Here is a 19,806-nt window from a genome sequence, read left to right as displayed (position 1 = left end):
GGAGAGTTGTTTGCTGCCAACACTGTATGTATATTCAGCTCATGGAGTTGTACCAACAGCAGCATCTGTCTGATTATGTGTTTAGGCAGCAAGATGATATTAATAAATGAAGGCTAAAGGGGGGGGGGGGGGGGGGGGGGGGGGTATAAGAGATATATGGGTCCATTTGGTTCAATTGAAGAGGATATATTACAGGTGGGCTTTGATCAAGTCTGAAACAGAATTAGTTTTTGCATATATCGGAGAACAAAAATGTTTTGAATGTTGAAATTATTGGAGAGGGCTGAATTCATTGAGAATGAGTGTTCCTTTATTTGGTAAGGTATGGACGAAGGATAAAATGTACTAAAGGAACCATAAAAGATAATGATGTGAATCAAATACCCATTTTGTGACTAACCATGAATTTATAATTCGTTCACTTGAAAACAAAGACTGTTCACAGGCTAAATGAAAACCAGTCATGCTCAAAACATATAAAAGCCATTCAAGCCTTGTTGGGTGCTCTAAATCGAGACTAAATGTACTCGAAAGAGCAATGCTACTCTTCACGCTTATTTTTCACACCAATTTCATATCGGTTAACGTAGCGTATTTTAAGTGGTTTTTTTTTTTTTTTTTAAGTGTTTGACATAGAAAGCCATTTAAAACACGTCACATCAGCCGATATGAAATAAGTGTGAAGAATAGCATTACTCTACTCGTAATCATTGTCACCACAAGTAATCCTATTTTTCACACTAGATTTTAACACCAGCTTCACACCGATTGATGTGTCATGTTTTAAAAAACTTTTCATGTCAATCATTTGAAAAAAAAAAAAAAAATTAAAATGTTAGCCGATGTGAAAATTTAGTATGAATAGTAGCATTTATCTTGTCAACCAAATAACATAGAGACAACAAGAAAATAGTAGTCATCAGCCAACTAAGAGGGAAGAGCACATCAAACTTTCCAATCATATGAAATCAACTTTGTTTATGAACACTTACCGTATAATTCACATCAAACCAAAGTTAATTACAATGATACGCAGACAAGCAAAGCCTTTTTTGTCAACATCTTCTGAACCCTAACAACTTTTTTTTTTTCCTTTAACAGTTGCTTTCTACAAGTACATAACAACTGCATTCAAACTGCGAGTGAAAAATACTCTACAGGAGACCAAAAGTTTCACTACCAGAGAGCCTCTTCATAACATTACTCATGTACATAGCTCAAACCGTAAAAATCTTCCTCACTTTCTTCATCTTCCTTCGGCATATGGGACAAGTACCAGCCTCTTCTGCAATCCTGTAGAGTTTAAACATTTGAACAGAATTTCGACAAGTTGCACATGGTTGGAAACAAAATCATATGTGACATTAATGAGCATCAAATGCATGTACAGCTTATGTTTGAAAAATATCTGCATAGGTTGCAGTGGAGGACTCAACAATTTAATTGTAATGCTTAATAGTCTGTATGTATTATCGTTGGAAACTGAGATATAAAGTGTAGGCATTAGATGACCTAATGTGCTTTCCGCTTAATTTAGGCCTTATGGATGCAACTCAAACATAATAAGCTTTAATCCCAACAGATTGGGATTGGATCCATGAACCTTTTCCAAGTACATGGGTTTGCCTACATGTATCAACCATCTATTGCTACTCACCTCAAAACCCAAAGTCAAAAGTTCTCCTATCTAGATTCCTTAAAATAGAAAGTGTGGTTATATTTACCTTGTTGCGCAAGTAAAACAGGAAGCACAGTGCCCACATGGAAGAAAGAAGCAGTCTCTAGGGGCATCAAAGCAAATGACACAGAGACGCGGGGGATTGTTGATGTTTTCCCCTTCTGTTATTTGCTGTCCTTCAGTACTGATTGCTGCAAGGTGCTCTTCGGGATCCTCCTCATCATGTGAAACAGAATCATAAGATGAACCCCAACTTGAAACGTCATCATCTTTGTGCAAAAGCAATGGGACTCGTTCAGTTCCCACTTCCTCTGCTTGAAAATCTAATCTATCATCTTCAGCTGGAGTTTGGGACATGTTGAAGAATCTGAAGGCAAGTAAGATGAGGACAGTCATTACACCTGCATGCAGAAGAGGTGAATATGAATATGGATATTTCCTTATTTCTGCCATTAGAAGGATATAAATGCAAGTCAAAAGAACCTGATCCAACAAAATATGTGATCCATCGAGGTCCATAAGACAGTTTGACATACCACTCATCAACAGTACCCTGAGAGAACCAAAACATGTCCATATTCTCATAAAAATTAGAAAGTTTTTATGATTGGGATCCAAAGAACATATAAACTTCACAAAGCAATGGAAGTTGCATAGTACTTGTAAAATTCAGAGAGTGGGAGTCTTTTACCTCTTTAGGATGTGGAGAAGTTAAGACAGCAACATTTGTTCCTAGAAGAAAAAGCTTCAAACTACATAAATGGTTACCCAGGGAGCACTTGTAATATGCCTGAGTTGTGTTATAGAGGAAAGCATTTATGGTCACCGTCAACTCTACCTGTATGATGCAGCATTATAGCAGATAAATTATCTAATAATCTGATGATGTCTGTGTGTAAATGAAAAATGTTAAACCATAACCATCAGAAAGATGCTTAATAAACCAGAAAGAATCCATCCATTTGCTGTTTTAAACTTAAAAAATGATTACTAGCAGCAGGTGTTGAGTCTCTTTGGTTGCAGGACTCTAACAATGTACCTCTATGAATATTTTAAATAAATATACAAATAGGGAATATAGTTTTTTCATTAGGATATATGAAATGATCAATTTCACTAGGGAGTTTCAGTTATATGGCTCTGGCCAATTCTGTATCCTACCTCTCATTGTGCAATATATAGTAGACTTTTTTGGATGGATTACTGGCACAACCCAATGGTAAACTTATAATATCACAAAGGGTTTTAATCTTTCACACAGTAATCATTTGGCACAGGTGGAAATGACCAAATCAGCTGAGGGACCCCATGGAATGATATTTACAGAAGCAGCAGTCACGCCTTTTCCAGTGATTACTGTAAGGACATTTTTCCTTTCCCCCTTGGGAAAGAGGTGGGTGGGGGGAATATCTACATACTCACAGTATCCGTCTTATCCTTGACATTGATTTCTTCTGGTAACTAACTAAATGGGAGATTTGGTAAAATAAAGTTCCACAGAATCTGTCAGTACACTACATTAAAACTTGTCACCATATATATCTCGTTAGACTAACACTACTAAGCATGTGCCCTGGCCTATAATACAATCCTAAAAAAATTCATAGGCGCAGATCTTGCCATTTTGCATATACTAACAAGAAGCTAAAAAAAGTAGTAAAAGGATTTTGTAGTGATAGGGTGCAGTAAGTATTTTAACAACTACCTCGACCTCCTCGGAATTCAAGTTCCCCACTGCAATATAGTAATAGGAGGACTCTGAAATTTTCTGTTGGATCTTACCACTTCCTGCCATGTAGATGGGTTTTAAACATCTTAACTCATGCCAATGGGGGGAATAAAACTAATATTAATGAAATTTACCATATATAATATTCCAAGACAAAGTAGTATTAGGATAGGATGGGTCCTCTATCCATTCAACGAGGCTTTCTCTACCTGCAGATTTAGACAAAATTTAAGACGAGATATATAAATTAAAAAGAACATCATGTTAGTACCAATGTTTCTGTTTAACTATGCATTCCAACTACTAGTTAAGCATAAATCCAAAACCTGATTGATCATCCTATAGTAGGACATAGCTCCGCTCCAGCTTATTGTGTACTAGAAATGTAAAGTTACTTGATGTTCCACTTGTGAACTAGTTGGATCCCATCACCTGGGACATATTTTCAGCTTACTGTGTAATTATCAATGTAGAGTAACTTGATGTTCCACTTGTGAACTAGTAAGATTCTTATGTGCATTTGCTATACGTCATATAACTGTACTAGATGCAATGAAAGGTCTAAATTGAATGACAACCTTAAAACTGAAAAATTTGAAGCTGTTCCAGAAATACTTTTCCTGTTCTTCCAGCTATTTAATTTTGATTGCACTAAAGAGTCTACCGAGGTAAAAACTGGTATGTAATTAAAAGTAAGCATTTCATTCTAAACTAAAAAGAACGAACAATACTATCAAATTTAAGGATCAAGAAGTTGGAATTTGGAAACTACCTTGTGCAATCACAAGGGATAAAGGCGAGGAACCTGGAGATTTTACATTGTATAAGATATCCACTCTTGATCCTTTGTTTAGGAAGTATAACAACTCCTACAACATGAGAAGCACTCCAAATTTTACTCCATCAATCCAAACATCTAGTATGCTATCAGTGTACAGCTCATGCACATCTATTACTTAGAAGTGCAAAAGAGGAATGTGGCAAACAATTGAAATTTCAATTTAACAATGCAGAAAAAAGGATTAAGAAAGATAAAGTATAGGTAGTGGGAAATGTGCCTTGCGGAAAGTGGCCGGTACAAATGCATTATGTGTTTCAGTCCAGGTGATCTCAATATCCAGGGGAGGAGGTTTATAAAACCCATATAGCATTGGCCCAGGTTTTGGCTCATCCATTTCCTCAGCCTGTTTGCAAACAAAATGAGATCAGTGCAGAGCAACTGTGGCAGCAGAATCAAGAAAAATACTAAATGAGAATAGTATGATGAACAAATTATCTTAGTCTCATCCCCAAAAAAAAATCTGATTACCTTAATAGACTGCACAAAGAAAGGGTTAGTAGCTATTAGGCGTGAGCAATTCGGTCCCAAGTGTGTATTCACAGATCCATAAAAACCAAAAATCAGAGTCATGGATGCTGCTGGTGAGGAATACAAAAACCAAAACTGAACCAAATCAGCAAGATTCTTAAGTCATGAGAAATCAATTAATCATAAGATATGCGATAAAAAAATAAATGGAAAGGTGAAGACTCTGCTTTGTTTCTTTGAAAAATGTTGAGAAAACCATTAACACATTTGAAATCTTTAGGTATCAGACCACTTTTTTTATACAAGCAAAATTTCAACAACTGCTCTGGTATACCCAATACAACTACATTGCTAATCAAAATATTTATGTTTTTCCAGGCCAGAAAAGAACAGGTTTTTTTTTTTTTTTTTTTTTTTTCGGGTCAAAATTTCATTTCATATAGCTTTTGCTCAATTTTCCTTGCATGCAACTTAGGGGTCCATTTAGATCTTGGAAACAACGTGGGAGAGTGAAGAAAAACGATGAATAAATAATCTATAAATGGGTCAACCATTTAAGCATTCATATTTCTTGTTTTTTTTTTTTTTTTGGATGAATATTCATATTTCGTTTAGCTAGAAAGGAATCAATATTGATAACTATTTTCCTTTCATTTCCCCATTCGTCCAAGATTTAGACAGTGAAAACAAATAATAACATTGATAATTTTTATCTTTTATTTTTTTAAAAAAAGAAGAAGAAGAAGAAGAAGAAGAGAGAAAATGTAAATGAGGATGAAACTGACCAAAGAACCAAAAGGTGACAAGCACGACAAGGCAAGACCACACATCATCCCTCATCTCAGGAGACGCCGCATCAGGTATCGATGTGTTCATCCGATAGGATACAATAGAAGGCCTATGTTGTTGGCGGTTGAGAAGGAAGTGATGGTGGTGGTGGTGGTGATGATGGAGGCGATGGTGGTGGGGGTAATAGCTGTCTCCATTTTCTTGTCGTTCATTTTCTACCACTTCTTCTTCTTGAACCTGTGAAATAGAGGCCGAAGAAGAAGATTGACCATCGGTGGAAGTTGTAGCAGAAGAAGACGAAGGCCCAGGTCCAGGTTCATGTTGGCTATGTTCTGGTTCTTCCATTCTTAAAGGAATTAGATTTGGCAAATGGGGTTCCTATGAAACTGTGTATGAGAAGCCAGAGCTAAAATAGATACACGAGTTTATATGCTTAAACTCATAAGAAAGGAGAAACCCAATAACCCAACCTCTTTTTCGCTCTTTCTTACCATCAAAACTTTGGCATGAATGAGCCATTGGAAATGCAAGGGCGGTGGTGGAGTGGCGCTATGACACCCACCAATCAGTCCTCTCTCATATTCTTTCTTTTCTATTCCCAGGAATGTTAGGTTGAGTGACAGTTAGTTGGTTGTGTCCTATCCTTTTCTGCTTCAAATATAAGTTGGAACTGCTGGCCAATCAGAAGAATTCTAGGAAACTACTCCAGCCAACAATGGCCCTACTTTTGGGCACAAAGAATTAAAAAGGTGAGAGTTGAAGGAAATTGACTCAATTGAGGATGTTGATGTGTTACATACCTCTAATTTTGGAAAATGGGTCTGCCATAAAACAGAGCCCATCATTAGGGTGCCAATTAACACGAACAGCCAGCCATTGTCAATAGTGTTTTGACCAAGAAGTGAAAGTCACGAGAATATTAAAAAAGCTCAACAATATTCTTACATTACATACATATATATCTTGCTTGGAATTTAAAATTGATCTGGAAAGGGGTGTTCTTCAAAGATGCATGTCAACTTTAGCTAAAATAACGAGTAAAGACAAGAAAGTGGACCTGTTAACTTATCTGTCACAGTAAAATATACAAACACATAATGTGCATCAATCTAGAATCCAACCAATAGAGCCTAACAAATCAAGGGATAACATATACTGATACTTAATATATCTTCCAAAAGCTGTAATTTTTATTATTATCTTCTACACATGTATCTGGTTGGTTTTGAATCTACCATAGTATCTTCCACTTTGTTCTTAACGCCATTTAAAATATAGCTCATCGGTGACAGAGACATTGTCATAAATTTCTGATGTCTCATTTGACAAAGCCGGGACCAACACAATTGCCTGGCATTCTTTTGATTCTTGTTTATTTTTTGTCTAATTCTTTTTCAAATACAGTCTTACAGATTTAATGATATATTTTTAAAAAAATTGGTGTAAGTATTTTAAGTGATCTCCTGTTGCTTAAATAAATAATAATAATAATAATAAAAACCCAATTATTGCTCGTGAAGTCGACATGAAGGTAATAAATGAACAAAATGTTTCATTATTCCAACTTCCAAGGCTGGCTTCACAACAAGCAAGTACTGATTGGGAGCCCAAAATGGGCCCATTATCCAATTGGTAGGCCCAACTTCCTTTGAGTCCAAACCAACAACCTAAAAGGAAAAAGACAAAACAAGCTACGTGTCAAGCAGCACCAACCAATCGGATCGAGCTAAAACACACAACAAGCTACGTGTCAAACGCAGATTAGATCGGCATACATGTTTTAGCTCCTGTATAAGACTATAGAGGACTGACTGGCCGGCGAAACTGAGGAGTGAGATTTTGCAGCAGGGATTAAGAGATGGCGAAAACGACTGCGTTTCTTCTCTGGACTATCGTCCTCTTCGGAACCCTAGCTCTCATTCAGGTAAAAAAAAAATCTCCTCATTTCTCTTAGCCTCGATTCTGATCCGATCAGATTAATCTTAAAGCGTAAAAGAATTCCCAAAATTCTTGAACAGGCATAGGCTACGTTGAAGATCGATCTAATAAAAACACATAGAAAAGTTACTTTTCTCGTTCTATTTATGGAATTCATAAGTGATTGATGTTTCAGGCTAAGAAGTCGAAGGAAGATTTGAAGGAAGTGACTCATAAAGTTTACTTTGATATTGAGATTGCTGGAAAGCCAGCTGGTATGCTCTAAATACCATTTAGCAATTTTCGTTCAATAATTTCGTTTATTTTTTGGAATTTTTCCGATTTAATGTATGCCCGTTTAATTACAATATTTAATTTTGTTAAGTATGTAGAGTGAGATTTAGGGATCAGATCATTCATCATATAGTAGAGTTCTTGAAATTGTAGTCATTATTTTTAATTAAATGGTTCAAATTCTCTACAGGTGGCAAAATCTGAACCATTTATAATTAAAAAAAAATGGAATTGTTTTTTTTTTTTATTATTATGAGCATCTCTTTATACTCTATATAAATTCAATATTTCAAAAACATACATCATTTCTTTTTATAAGTAATCCGAATATCAATAAAAGGCGAAAAAAGTAACTCAGGTACAATACTTAGCTAGAAGGAGAAAAAAGAAGAAGAAAATCATGAAAACTAAGAAAATTAGGAAAGACAAACACAACCGTCCAAAGGTAGAGAGTATACTCTAGCACTATCTTCTCGTGGTCAACAAAACTTCTATCATTTCTTTCCCTCCAAAAAAGATATCACAAAAGCTGTCCAAAAACATGCAATATTACTCTAAGAGTATTGTAGTATTTCGCTGAAGCCATGTTGGAATTCTCTGTTTTACTTGAATACACCTTAGAGAGATGAGTGTCAAAAGTTTTTCACCCAACACCATGATAATAAACCTTTATTGAAATTTATCAAAGTGACGAAGTCAAGGACATAATATTGTTTTGATACTCTTTTATCTTTGTGATGTGTGATCTTTCAGGCCGAGTTGAGATGGGTTTGTTTGGGAAGGCGGTTCCTAAAACCGTAGGTATGGTTGCATACATCTAATTGGAAGACACTGGATTAGATATAGTACATCCTTTCAAACTTTATACATAATACAACTAGTTACTTACACCCTTCACTTTTATTTGCAGAAAACTTCCGAGCACTCTGCACAGGTGAGCTAGTGACCTTGGACTCTTTGCATTTTCTTTTTCTTTTCCCTTTTTTTTTTCGTTGTTATTTTTGCAGTTTATGTTCAGATCAAATTTCCATCTCTTACACATTTGTTTCAGCTGGAAATATGTTATGTGGTATTTTACGTTTTGGGGTTTGCCAAAGAACTTTAGCTCAAATGGTACTTCGTCCCTTTGTAGCAAGGTGGATGGTGAGGTCGTGGGTTCAAGCCCACTGAGTGCATGTGTAACTTACCAATAAAAAAAAAAACATTTTGGGGTTCATCATGTTCACGGCCAATGTGTTAAAACTATGCATAACTCAATCTTCAAAGTCAATTACAACTGAGTGTGTGCAGTTGAAGAGTGTAAAGTATTTGTGAGATAATACTGCATGTAAAAATTATACAATGCCCCATTGCCACCCTCCCCTCAAAAAAATTGAAAAAGGAAATGCAGATTTATGAGGGAAGCGGTAAGGATTCAGGATTGAATCATATCTTGATCTTGGCCTGATTGGAGCAAATGTTCGTAGAAGTTAGTTTATACCACCTTTTTTTAATCATTTCAGGGGAGAAAGGTGTTGGACAGAGTGGAAAACCTCTCCACTACAAGGGTAGTACATTCCACAGGATTATTCCCAGCTTCATGATCCAGGGAGGTGATTTTACACTGGGTGATGGAAGAGGTGGAGAATCAATCTATGGAGAGAAGTTCGGTGATGAGAACTTCAAGCTGAAGCATACTGGACCAGGTAGGATTAGCCTCCTCCTTCCAACATGCCCACTTCCTAATTCAAGTAATCCTGGAACTAATATTCCTATGTATTTTTTTTTTTTTTTTTTACTGTGTACAGGGTTTCTGTCAATGGCAAATGCTGGCCCTGACACAAACGGTTCACAATTCTTCATTACAACTGTGACAACTAGCTGGTAATTAGATTTCCACCCAGATTTGATCGGAGAACAAATAATCTAATATATGTCTTTTGTTCATATACTCTGACAGATTTTTGTCAAAATTTTCTCTTGAATATATTTGTTTGCTATTTTCTGTGGGGAGTAGAAGGCTTTTTGGAGTCATAGTTGTGTAGTGGACACGGATCAGATCAGCAGCATATCGACTTGCACTTCTAGCACCCAAGAGAAACCTTGTCCTTACCCTCACAACTTCCCACCTCCCCTCTCATTTTGTTTGTGTGCGCGCGTGCGTGTGTGTGCACGTGTGTTTGTGTGTGTGTGTGTGTGAGAGAGAGAGAGAGAGAGAGAGAGAGAGATGACATGTTTCTAAATGTCCCAACCTTTTTTTTTTTTATGATGTTGATCTCACTAAGGCCCCACTTGCCAGAACCGTAATCCAATAGAATTCTTGGTACGGAATCAAACCCAGGATGTCGAGTCTATGGCCCATCCCAAGTCTGCCCTCTGACGATTAGGCTTCACCTGACGGGTTAAATATCCCAATCGTGATATGTGTAGATATGGATTTATCAATGCCATTATGATTTTTTTTTTTTTTGGTACTAATCTTTGGATCAATTTACAGGTTGGATGGTAGACATGTTGTATTTGGAAAAGTGATATCAGGAATGGACGTAGTTTACAAGATGGAAGCCGAAGGAAAGCAGAGTGGCACACCCAAGAGCAAAGTGGTTATTGCAGACAGTGGTGAACTTCCACTATGATTGTCTTCTCTTTTATTTTCTTCGGACATATCTAGCAATATCATAGTTAACTTAATTTCCCCGTTCAGTTCCCTGTATGAGACCATTTCATATAAACCAGGTGATGTACTACTATGTATTTCATCTTAAAGTGGCTTTGCTTTTCTTTTCTTGACTGTTTTTTCCTCTCGTATTTGGTGGTAATAGCTGCTTTAGCTTGCATTTCCACTTCCTTATGAAGAAAAAAACAGGTTTTTGCACCAGCTTTTTTCACAGACCCTGTATCCAGCCTCATAGGATACGATACAACGGATTTGGCTAAAGTATAGGAATTTTTTTTTAATTTTTTCTACGATTCATATTTAATTCCAAATTTTTCATAAGAAAGAGAGTAGAATTAAATATGAATGTGGAAAAAAGTAAAAAATCATGACAAGAAAAAAGGCCTAAACCATGAGTCTCTTTCCTGAGGTTGTTTAAAGAACGATACTGATCAACCTGAGCGTTTATCGTTCTCCAGGCCCTATTATCTTTTTTCTTTCTTTCTAGAAATTTATCTTAATAATTGCTTGATATCTCTAGGATGGTGGATTTTATGTATGCAGAGAACATTGTGACTTGTAGTCACTATGCAAATCCCTTTCGTGCCCATCTTTAGAATTTTATCCCAATAATTGCTCCATATGCGTAGGATGGGGGATTTTATGCATCTTCAAAAGGACTTCTTCTTAACAGGAAAAGAAAGGGGGAATACTTTCGACACCAGGAAAAATTACTACACCACCACTAATGTCCGTTTGGTTTAGCAGTTTGGTTTAGCAGTTTTCAAACGTGCTATTTTTTCGATAAAGATAGTGTAAAGTCAGGAGTTAAGTCTTGCTTTGCTGAAAAACACAATAAAATTATAATTTGGCCTATAAAATTATGCATTTTAAAAGAAATGTACCCATTGCCTCTAGTTTGAAAACATGTTTTTTCTATGTTTTCCAAACTATGACTTTTTTAAAATGCATTCCCATACGGGATATTGTTTGTGATTTCGTTTTAAAAAAGTCGTTTGACTTGAGAAATTGTGAGTCAAACGCATTCTAAGATTGAGGTTCGTAATTCAAAGTAAGGGTTTAAATCGCACTATATAGGTGAATAATACCCTTATTTTGCATCACCATCCGCACTTTGTGGAATCCGCCCATAACTGCATATGTTCTAACGTTTTTTGTTTTTTTTTTTTTTTGTATTAATTGCCCGTGACATCCGCTTTACATTTTTGGCTTCTTTTAAGCTTTTTTATTTTTGTTCTTTTTTTTAAAAATAATAATAATAATAATTAAAAAAAGAAAAAAGAAAAAAGCTTTTTATGAGCTTTTTTAGATGGGCCCATCCAATTTTTGAACTAAACACACTTGTAAATTGTAATATGAAAATCCAAATTGAATTGTAAACATTGGGTTATACAAATATTTATAAATTGAATTCTAATTTGAAAAAAAAAATGCATCTATTTATAAACTTTGGGTAATACAAGTAATTTGAAAGAAAAAAAGAAAAAAAAACTAACAAATAAATTGACGTCAATTCCCTTGAAATAATATCCTTATCTGGATAGTGAACACACAATGTCAATTTAATGTTTTAGTGACATTTCAAACTACCCAGCCAAATTAGTTAATACCTTGAAATGAGCTTTTTGAATGTTATACGCACTTTTTAGGCCCCTTCAACGCACACCCAAATAAGCCCTAAATGCATGAAGCACGCATGCAGTAGCAACCAAATCAATAAGCAGCATTGCAACAACCAAAGCACCCATACAAGTACAAATCAATTTAAAGTAAAACATAATGACACCTATATGCCTCTATGCTGTACACATGCAGTTTCAATTTGTTAATAAAACTCAATAGTTGAAAAGGTGTTCTTAACACTTTTCAACAAGTGAAGCTTGTGTTGATGTGTGGCTTGAGTTTTGATGTGAGCATGGAGTTGCGTGAGAGATTATTTTTTATCCTCCTAAAGTTAATGTAACTTTTAAAATCATCATGAGATCAAAATTTAATAGTGGCACGGTGCTTTTTGACATTTTTTAAATGCTAGAAATCAGTGTATAAACGTCATTTTTAGGCATATCAGAAGTGACGTTATTCCGTCTGACAAGATTTGGGTTTTGCTGATATTAATAAACACCAATAAAAATTTGAAATTTATTGACGTACATTTCTCGAAACCCTAAGAAAGTTTTTAGCGTTTATAATATAAACACAAGATTGATTTAAGCATAAGAGCTATTCTGCCCACACCTACTCATGGCATACAAGTACATATTGACCCAGTACTACCGGGTGCTAGAAAACTGTCCTAACATGCATTAAATAAACATCTTGACCATTTTTTTTGCTTGTGATCTTATCCCTCTATCCCTATATTTGGAAATAAATCAAATATTCACCCTTGTGTGCTGCTAATATGGAACAAAAACTATTAATAGGGATAGACAGCAACACCAACATATGATAGACTTTTTGCTATAAATACGTATACACTGAATAACATTCCGAGCAAGACAAGAGAAGCAGGAGAGAAAGAGTAGAGGTTGTGTTATTTTCAATACAGATTTCTTCTTCTTCCTTATCCGTTCATCCAAATATTGTAAGAGTTTCGATAGATGGAACTCCAAGTCTTATCATTCCCAGTCCTTTTCTCCTTCTTGCTGTTTATGTTTATGGTACTGAAAATAGGGAAGAGATTCAATACCCACCACTCTTTAAGTCTACCCCCAGGGCCATGGCAGCTACCCATATTTGGAAACATGCACAACTTTTCTGCAGGGCGTCCACCTCATCGTGCCTTGGGAGACTTGGCCAAGAAACATGGACCTTTGATGCTACTTCGCCTTGGAGAAGTTTCCACTGTTGTGGTTTCATCTGCTGAGTATGCCAAAGAGGTGATGAAAACCCATGACGCTATCTTTGCATCAAGACCCAGTGTTCTTTCCTCAGAGATCTTGTCATATGATTGTACAAGCATTGGCTTTGCACCCTTGGGGAATTACTGGAGACAGCTACGAAAAATTTGTGTTCTTGAGCTTTTAAGTCCAAAACGTGTTGAATCTTACCGACCACTTAGAGAAGAAGAGCTATCAAATTTCATCAAGTGGATTGCTTCACAAGCTGGATCCCCTGTTAATCTTTCCAGCAAAGTGTTTTCAACAGTGTACGGTATTACTTCAAGGGCGGCCTTTGGTAAGAAATGCCCAGACCAAGAACAGTTCATACAAATTGTGAAGGATGCTATCGAGTTCGCATCAGGTTTCAATATTGCAGACTTCTTTCCTTCTATTAAACTGCTTCATGTGATCAGTGGGGTGAGGCCTAAACTTGAGAAAATGCACAAGGAAGCGGATAGGATTATGGAAAAGATCATCACTGAACATAAGGCAAAGGCAACAATAAAAGCTGCAGGAAATGATGCAACAGAAGAAGATTTGGTAGATGTTCTCCTAAAATTTCACGAGCACGGTGACAGTGAGTTTTCCTTAACTAACAACAACATCAAGGCTGTAATCCTGGTAATTATATTCACCTTCTTCGATCTGATAGTGATGGATATCATGCCTTGGTTATAACTGCTTAATTAACTCAAACTTGTTTCCATTTCAGGACATTTTTTCTGCGGGGAGTGAGACATCAGCCATAACCATAATTTGGGCAATGTCAGAAATGATGAAAAATCCAGAAGTGATGAAGAAGGCACAAGCTGAGGTGAGGGAAGTGTTTAATAGAAATGGGAGGGTTGATGAAACCGCCATTAATGAGATGAAATATTTGAAGTTACTTGTGAAGGAGACCCTGCGAGCACACCCTCCGTCTGCTCTGTTACTTCCAAGAGAATCTAAAGAGAGGTGTGAAATCAATGGGTATGAAATCCCTGCAAAAACTAAGGTAATTGTAAATTCGTGGGCAATTGCAAGAGACCCAAAATATTGGACTGAACCTGAGAGCTTTATTCCAGAGAGATTCCTAATTGATAGCTCTCTTGACTACAAGGGGACTAATTTCCAATATCTCCCATTTGGAGCTGGAAGGAGGGTATGCCCAGGCTATACATTTGGCCTTGTCATGGTTGAGTACGCAATTGCTCTGCTTTTGTACCATTTTGATTGGACTCTTCCCAATGGAATGACGTATCAAGATCTGGACATGACTGACATAGCCGGCGCTACAGTTGGAAAAAAGGAAGATCTGCTCTTGATTCCAATACTTCATGATAATCCCTTGCCGGTTGAATAAGCTCCAGCATGATTCTTCTGGTAGATATAGTTTGTATATATATGATGATTAAATAGTTGGAATAAGATCTCAACTTTGTATTTGTATTTGGGTTAAGAACTATATATCTAATGCCATGTTACATCTTCCCCATTACTCTAATCCTTTCCATCTAACTTCGCGCAACAACTGCAGCATGATGAACTGACGATCGACACAATGACTCTGTTTGTTAACATGTTTTTAAGTTTGAAAAAGTGATGTTCTTGTTTTACAAACAGAAAACAAAAAACGTTGGACAAAATATTTTAGAGAAAGAGTAATAATGTTCATTCTCACACCTATTTATTACATTCATTTACACCGTTATTGTGACGTATTTTAAGTGATTTTTTATGTCAACCACACTTTTTTTTTTTTTAAAAAAAAAAAAAAAAAAAAAAAAAGTTACTCAAAAGACACAATGTCAACCGGTGTGAAATGAATGTAATAAATTGACGTGAAAAATACCATTTCTCTTTAGATAATAGGAAAAAAAAATATGCAAAATTAGTCTTTGTGATTTGCTTGATTTGTAATTAGCTCAAAATGAACACAAGGGTCCCGGAACTATGCAAATAATAATAATAATAATAATAATAATTTACTCTGTAAGTCAAATTCCGTCCACAGACTAAACAGATTTCATTTGTATGACAATGACTTAAATAGAACACGTGACATAATTTTATTGGTTTTGATATGTCACACTATCAAAATTTGTTAATTCAGTGGATGAAATTTGGTTGTAAGAAGTAAATTGTTTTTTTGGTACATCTCGAGGAGCTCTAAGTTTATTTTGATACTACAGGAAACTAATTACAAATTAGATAAACCATATGGATTAATTTTGCAATATTGTCTGAAAATAAAGAGGAAACATTTGTTAGGCATGAAGAGCATTTTCAAACTACTAATATAAAGAGGGTGCAGAGCTGGAGAGCAGCTCTTACGGAAGCTGTGAATTGTTGCGGTTGTGATCTCAAAAGCTTTGCAAATGGATATTATGCTATTAACTCTAATGTTTTTTCATGCAGTTTTTAATTTGCTTTTGTCAGCTTCTTTTCTTTTGAATTTTAGATGACAAATGATAAAATTAAAGTACAAAGAAAATTCCTCGAGATTGCTTTAGAATCCAAAATTTATTACAAATTTTCATCGATCAAAAGAATTTCAAACTAATTTGGCATGCTTCAGTACCTATTGTGCAAAATGGAAATACATCTCTTTCTTGAACAATTGAGTAACCAAGATTGCAATAACTTTCTAATCATCATTTCTATTTAAATTTAGAGTAAATATATTATATATTTAAGAGTAAATGCGTCTTAGGTGATCTCTCTGTAAGTTTTTTTTGGACTTTTCTTAGGTTCAGGGGCGGAACTAGATTAAAGCTTGCCCCCAAAGCCATCATGTTTTTCCTAAAAAAAAATTAAAAATTACAATTTTATTCCTAATTTTTTTTTTTTTCAATTTTACCCTCTTAAATCTCAAATGTTAGCTCTGCCCCTGATTAAGTTTGTCGGTCACGGATTTGAAATAAGTAATTCCATGTATTTTCCGTCTAACAAAGCGACATCCGTTAGTGCAACGTTGGCATTTTTGCTACATCAAATTAAAATAATAATTTTTTAAAAATTTGATTCAAAAACAGAAGATAAAATAATTAAAATCTTAGAAAAAATAAATAAATAAATACAAAAGGAACCCCAAGCATTTCCTGCATTCCTCTGTTTTTTTTTTCTTTTTTCTTTTTTTCTTTTTCCTGTGTACAGGGCTTCTTTCAATGGCAAATTCTGGCCCGACACAAACGGTTCGCAATTCTTCATTACAACTGTGACAACTAGCAGGTAATTAGATGTGCACCCAGAATTGATCGGAGAAAGAAAACAAATAATCTAATCCGTGTCTTTTGTTGACAGAATTTTGTCAAAGTTTTCTCTTGAATATATTTGTTTGCTATTTTCTGTGGGGAGTGGAAGGCTTTTTGGATTCATATAATCAGTGTAGTGGAAATGGACCAGACCAGCAGCCTGCATGACTAACTTGCACCTCCCCTCTCTCAGCGCGCGCGCGATACTTCTAAATATCTCAACCGCCTTTTTTGTATGAACGCGCGACCTCGCATGGCCTTTCGGAACAATCTTTGGGAAGTAAATTCCGGATATGCGACCCCGTGTCCCGCATGTCAGAACTTAGAACCGCGTATCAAGCAATTCACGAGATTTTTTAGTGCGGAATTAAATTCAAGATGTCCGAGTCAATTCATCATATATATATATATATATATATATATATATATATATATATATATATATATATATATGATGAATTGAGCAGTCAATTGAATATACTCAGAAAATTCAAAAAAAAAAAGCCTTTCTCTCCTTTGTTTTATCCTCTAAAGTCGAAATTGAATTCTTTTCATATTTCAATTGGCAATAATTTATTTTTATCATAATTGGGCCTTAACAACCGGATATTGAATAATATTTTTACTGTAGTCAAGCGTTATTTTTATTTTTATGAAAGAGCCTTAATTGTACTTCTACTATTTACTATTTAGGGTCTTTTTCAACTATAGGCCTTAGTCACCACGTTTATTAACGTGTTTTGAAAAACTACTTTTATTTTTTTGTTTGAAAAAAATGTTCCCATATTGCATAAAAGTTGAAATAGTGTTCTTAACGTCATGTTGATGTATGAAGTTTGTAATTAGAGAAATATCAGAACTTTTTTAGTATTTTTTTAAGGTTCTCCTCTACTATACTGACATGATATTTTTTTTAAATAAAAACAGAAAAAATAAATGCATTAAATAAACATCTTGACCCCTTTTTCTTTTTTTTTGTGTGGTCTTATCCTGGCTAATAATATGGTTCACAAATTATCAATAGGCATTTTATGATAAGATTCACACATCTGTTAATGTCCCCTCCTATAGACTTTTTGCTATAAAGACGCATGCACTGCATAAGATTCCAAGCAAGACGAGAGAAGTAAGAGAGAGAATAGAGAGGTTGTGTTATTTCCTATAGAGATTTGTTCTTATGGAGCTCCAAGTCTCATCATTCCCAATCCTTCTCTCCTTCTTGCTGTTTATGTTTATGGTACTGAAAAAATTAGGGAAGAGATTCAAAACCCACCGCACTTCAAGTCTACCCCCAGGGCCATGGCAGCTACCCATCTTTGGAAACATGCACAACTTTTCTGCAGGGTGTCTACCTCATCGTGCCTTGGGAGAGTTGTCCAAGAAACATGGACCGTTGATGCTGCTTCGCCTTGGAGAAGTTTCCACTATTGTGGTTTCTTCTGCTGAGTACGCGAAAGAGGTGATGAAAACCCATGACGAAGTGTTCGCGTCAAGACCCAGTGTTCTTTCCTCAAAGATCTTGTCGTATGATTGTACAAGCATTGGGTTTGCACCCTTGGGCAACTACTGGAGAAAGCTACGAAAAATTTGTGTTCTAGAGCTTTTGAGTCAAAAACGTGTTGAATCTTTCCGAGCACTTCGAGAAGAAGAGCTATCAAATTTCATCAAATGGATTGCTTCACAAGCAGGATCTCCTGTCAATCTTTCCAGCAAAGTGCTTTCGACAGTGTATGGGATTACTTCGAGGGCGGCCTTTGGTAAGAAATGCCAAGACCAAGAACTATTCATACAAATTGTGAAGGATTTTATCGAGTTCGTATCAGGTTTCAATATGGCAGATTTCTTTCCTTCTATTAAACTGCTTCATGTGATCAGTGGGGTGAGGCCTACACTTGAGAAAATGCACAAGGAAACTGATAGGATTATGGAAAAAATCATCAGCGAGCATAAGGCAAAAGCTTCAGGAGGAGAGGCTGCAACAGAAGAAGATTTGGTAGATGTTCTCCTAAAATTTCACGAGGACGCGGTCGGTACTGACAGTGAGTTTTCCTTAACTAACGACAACATCAAGGCTGTAATCCTGGTAATTATATTCACCTTCTTCGATCTGATAGATATCATGCTTTGGTTATAACTGCTTAATTAACTCAAACTTGTTTCCATCTCAGGACATTTTTTCTGCTGGGGGTGAGACATCATCCATAACCATAATTTGGGCAATGTCAGAAATGATTAGAAATCCAGAAGTGATGAAGAAGGCACAAGCTGAGGTGAGGGAAGTGTTTGATAGAAAAGGGAGGGTTGACGAAACAGCCATTAATGAAATGAAATATTTGAAGTTACTTGTGAAGGAGACTCTGCGAGCACGCCCTCCTACTTTACTTCCTAGAGAATCTAGAGAGAGGTGTGAAATTGATGGGTATGAAATTCCTGCAAAAGCTAAAGTCATTGTTAATGCATGGGCGATTTCAAGAGATCCAAAATATTGGACTGAACCAGAAAGATTTATGCCAGAGAGATTCCTTGAGAGCTCTCTTGACTATCAGGGGACTAGTTTCAATTATCTCCCATTTGGAGCTGGAAGGAGGATATGCCCGGGCATAACATTTGGCCTTTTCATTGTTGAGTACACAATTGCTCTGCTTTTGTACCATTTTGATTGGACTCTTCCCGATGGAATGAAGCCTCAAGATCTGGACATGACTGAGACTGTCGGCGCTATAGTTGGAAAAAAAGAAGATCTGTTCTTGATTCCAACACTTCATGATAATCCCTCGCCGGTTGAATAAGCTCCAGCATGAGTCTTCTGATAGATATAGTTTATATAGATTAACTAGTTGGAATAAGATCTCAACTTTGTATCTGTATTGGGTTAAGAACTATATATCTAAGGCCATGACGGCCATGTTACATCTTTCCCATTACTCTAATTATGTAAGGCCATGGCCATGTTATCCTATATATCTAACTATATATCTTCTACACCGACACCCTCTTTTTACCCCCATTTATTTACATTCTGACTTGGCACCAATGTGGCATAAACACATCAGATTTTCTCAAAAAATAATTGCTTTAAGAAATGGACGCATTCTTTCAAGCTGTTTGTCATCTTTCTCTGGCCAGATGTGACGCCTCTGCAAAATCACATGAACCAGCTCTACATAATGGCCTTGTTTGGTAAAGGAAGAGGAATGAGAATTTTCATTCCTCACTTATCCCAAAAATAACTAACTTTAAAACATTCCAACTATATATCACATCAATAATTTTTTATTATTATTTAAATAAAAAAATTCATTACAATATAATTTTTTTT

At 35.8% G+C, this 19,806-nt stretch overlaps 4 protein-coding genes across 5 annotated transcripts; 3 read left to right on the top strand and 1 right to left on the bottom strand.

The window, feature by feature from the left end:
• Positions 1–928: 928 nt before the first annotated feature.
• On the bottom strand, positions 929–6,025 carry LOC133877452 (E3 ubiquitin-protein ligase APD2-like). 2 transcript variants are annotated; one of them, XM_062315762.1, is made up of 10 exons: positions 5,502–6,025; positions 4,717–4,826; positions 4,466–4,591; positions 4,180–4,276; positions 3,542–3,616; positions 3,384–3,466; positions 2,370–2,516; positions 2,162–2,231; positions 1,725–2,079; positions 929–1,293 (listed from the first exon to the last, which is right to left on the bottom strand). In XM_062315762.1, the coding sequence occupies exons 1-10, from the start codon at positions 5,848–5,850 to the stop codon at positions 1,218–1,220; spliced, it is 1,488 nt and encodes a 495-aa protein (XP_062171746.1). In that variant the 5' UTR covers positions 5,851–6,025; the 3' UTR covers positions 929–1,217. The 2 variants fall into 2 exon arrangements, with proteins under 2 accessions (XP_062171746.1, XP_062171747.1); XM_062315763.1 differs by having other exon boundaries at positions 4,717–4,823.
• A 1,246-nt stretch (positions 6,026–7,271) lies between these two features.
• LOC133877890 (peptidyl-prolyl cis-trans isomerase CYP20-1) lies at positions 7,272–10,480 on the top strand. Its single transcript, XM_062316340.1, has 7 exons — positions 7,272–7,429; positions 7,619–7,697; positions 8,470–8,517; positions 8,627–8,650; positions 9,219–9,401; positions 9,504–9,579; positions 10,193–10,480. Exons 1-7 carry the CDS (start codon positions 7,364–7,366, stop codon positions 10,329–10,331), a joined length of 615 nt encoding a protein of 204 aa, XP_062172324.1. The 5' UTR covers positions 7,272–7,363; the 3' UTR covers positions 10,332–10,480.
• Positions 10,481–12,876: 2,396 nt separating this feature from the next.
• On the top strand, positions 12,877–14,737 carry LOC133878452 (cytochrome P450 71D9-like). The gene is made up of 2 exons (XM_062317011.1): positions 12,877–13,875; positions 13,967–14,737. Exons 1-2 carry the CDS (start codon positions 12,973–12,975, stop codon positions 14,594–14,596), a joined length of 1,533 nt encoding a protein of 510 aa, XP_062172995.1. The 5' UTR covers positions 12,877–12,972; the 3' UTR covers positions 14,597–14,737.
• A 2,844-nt stretch (positions 14,738–17,581) lies between these two features.
• On the top strand, positions 17,582–19,471 carry LOC133878447 (cytochrome P450 71D9-like). The gene is made up of 2 exons (XM_062317003.1): positions 17,582–18,570; positions 18,656–19,471. The coding sequence occupies exons 1-2, from the start codon at positions 17,665–17,667 to the stop codon at positions 19,274–19,276; spliced, it is 1,527 nt and encodes a 508-aa protein (XP_062172987.1). The 5' UTR covers positions 17,582–17,664; the 3' UTR covers positions 19,277–19,471.
• The last annotated feature ends 335 nt before the right edge of the window (positions 19,472–19,806 follow it).

Source organism: Alnus glutinosa, chromosome 9 (genome assembly GCF_958979055.1).
Source record: "Alnus glutinosa chromosome 9, dhAlnGlut1.1, whole genome shotgun sequence".
In the NCBI taxonomy this organism is placed as follows: Eukaryota; Viridiplantae; Streptophyta; class Magnoliopsida; order Fagales; family Betulaceae; genus Alnus; species Alnus glutinosa.
This window is presented reverse-complemented; position numbering and strand designations above follow the sequence as displayed.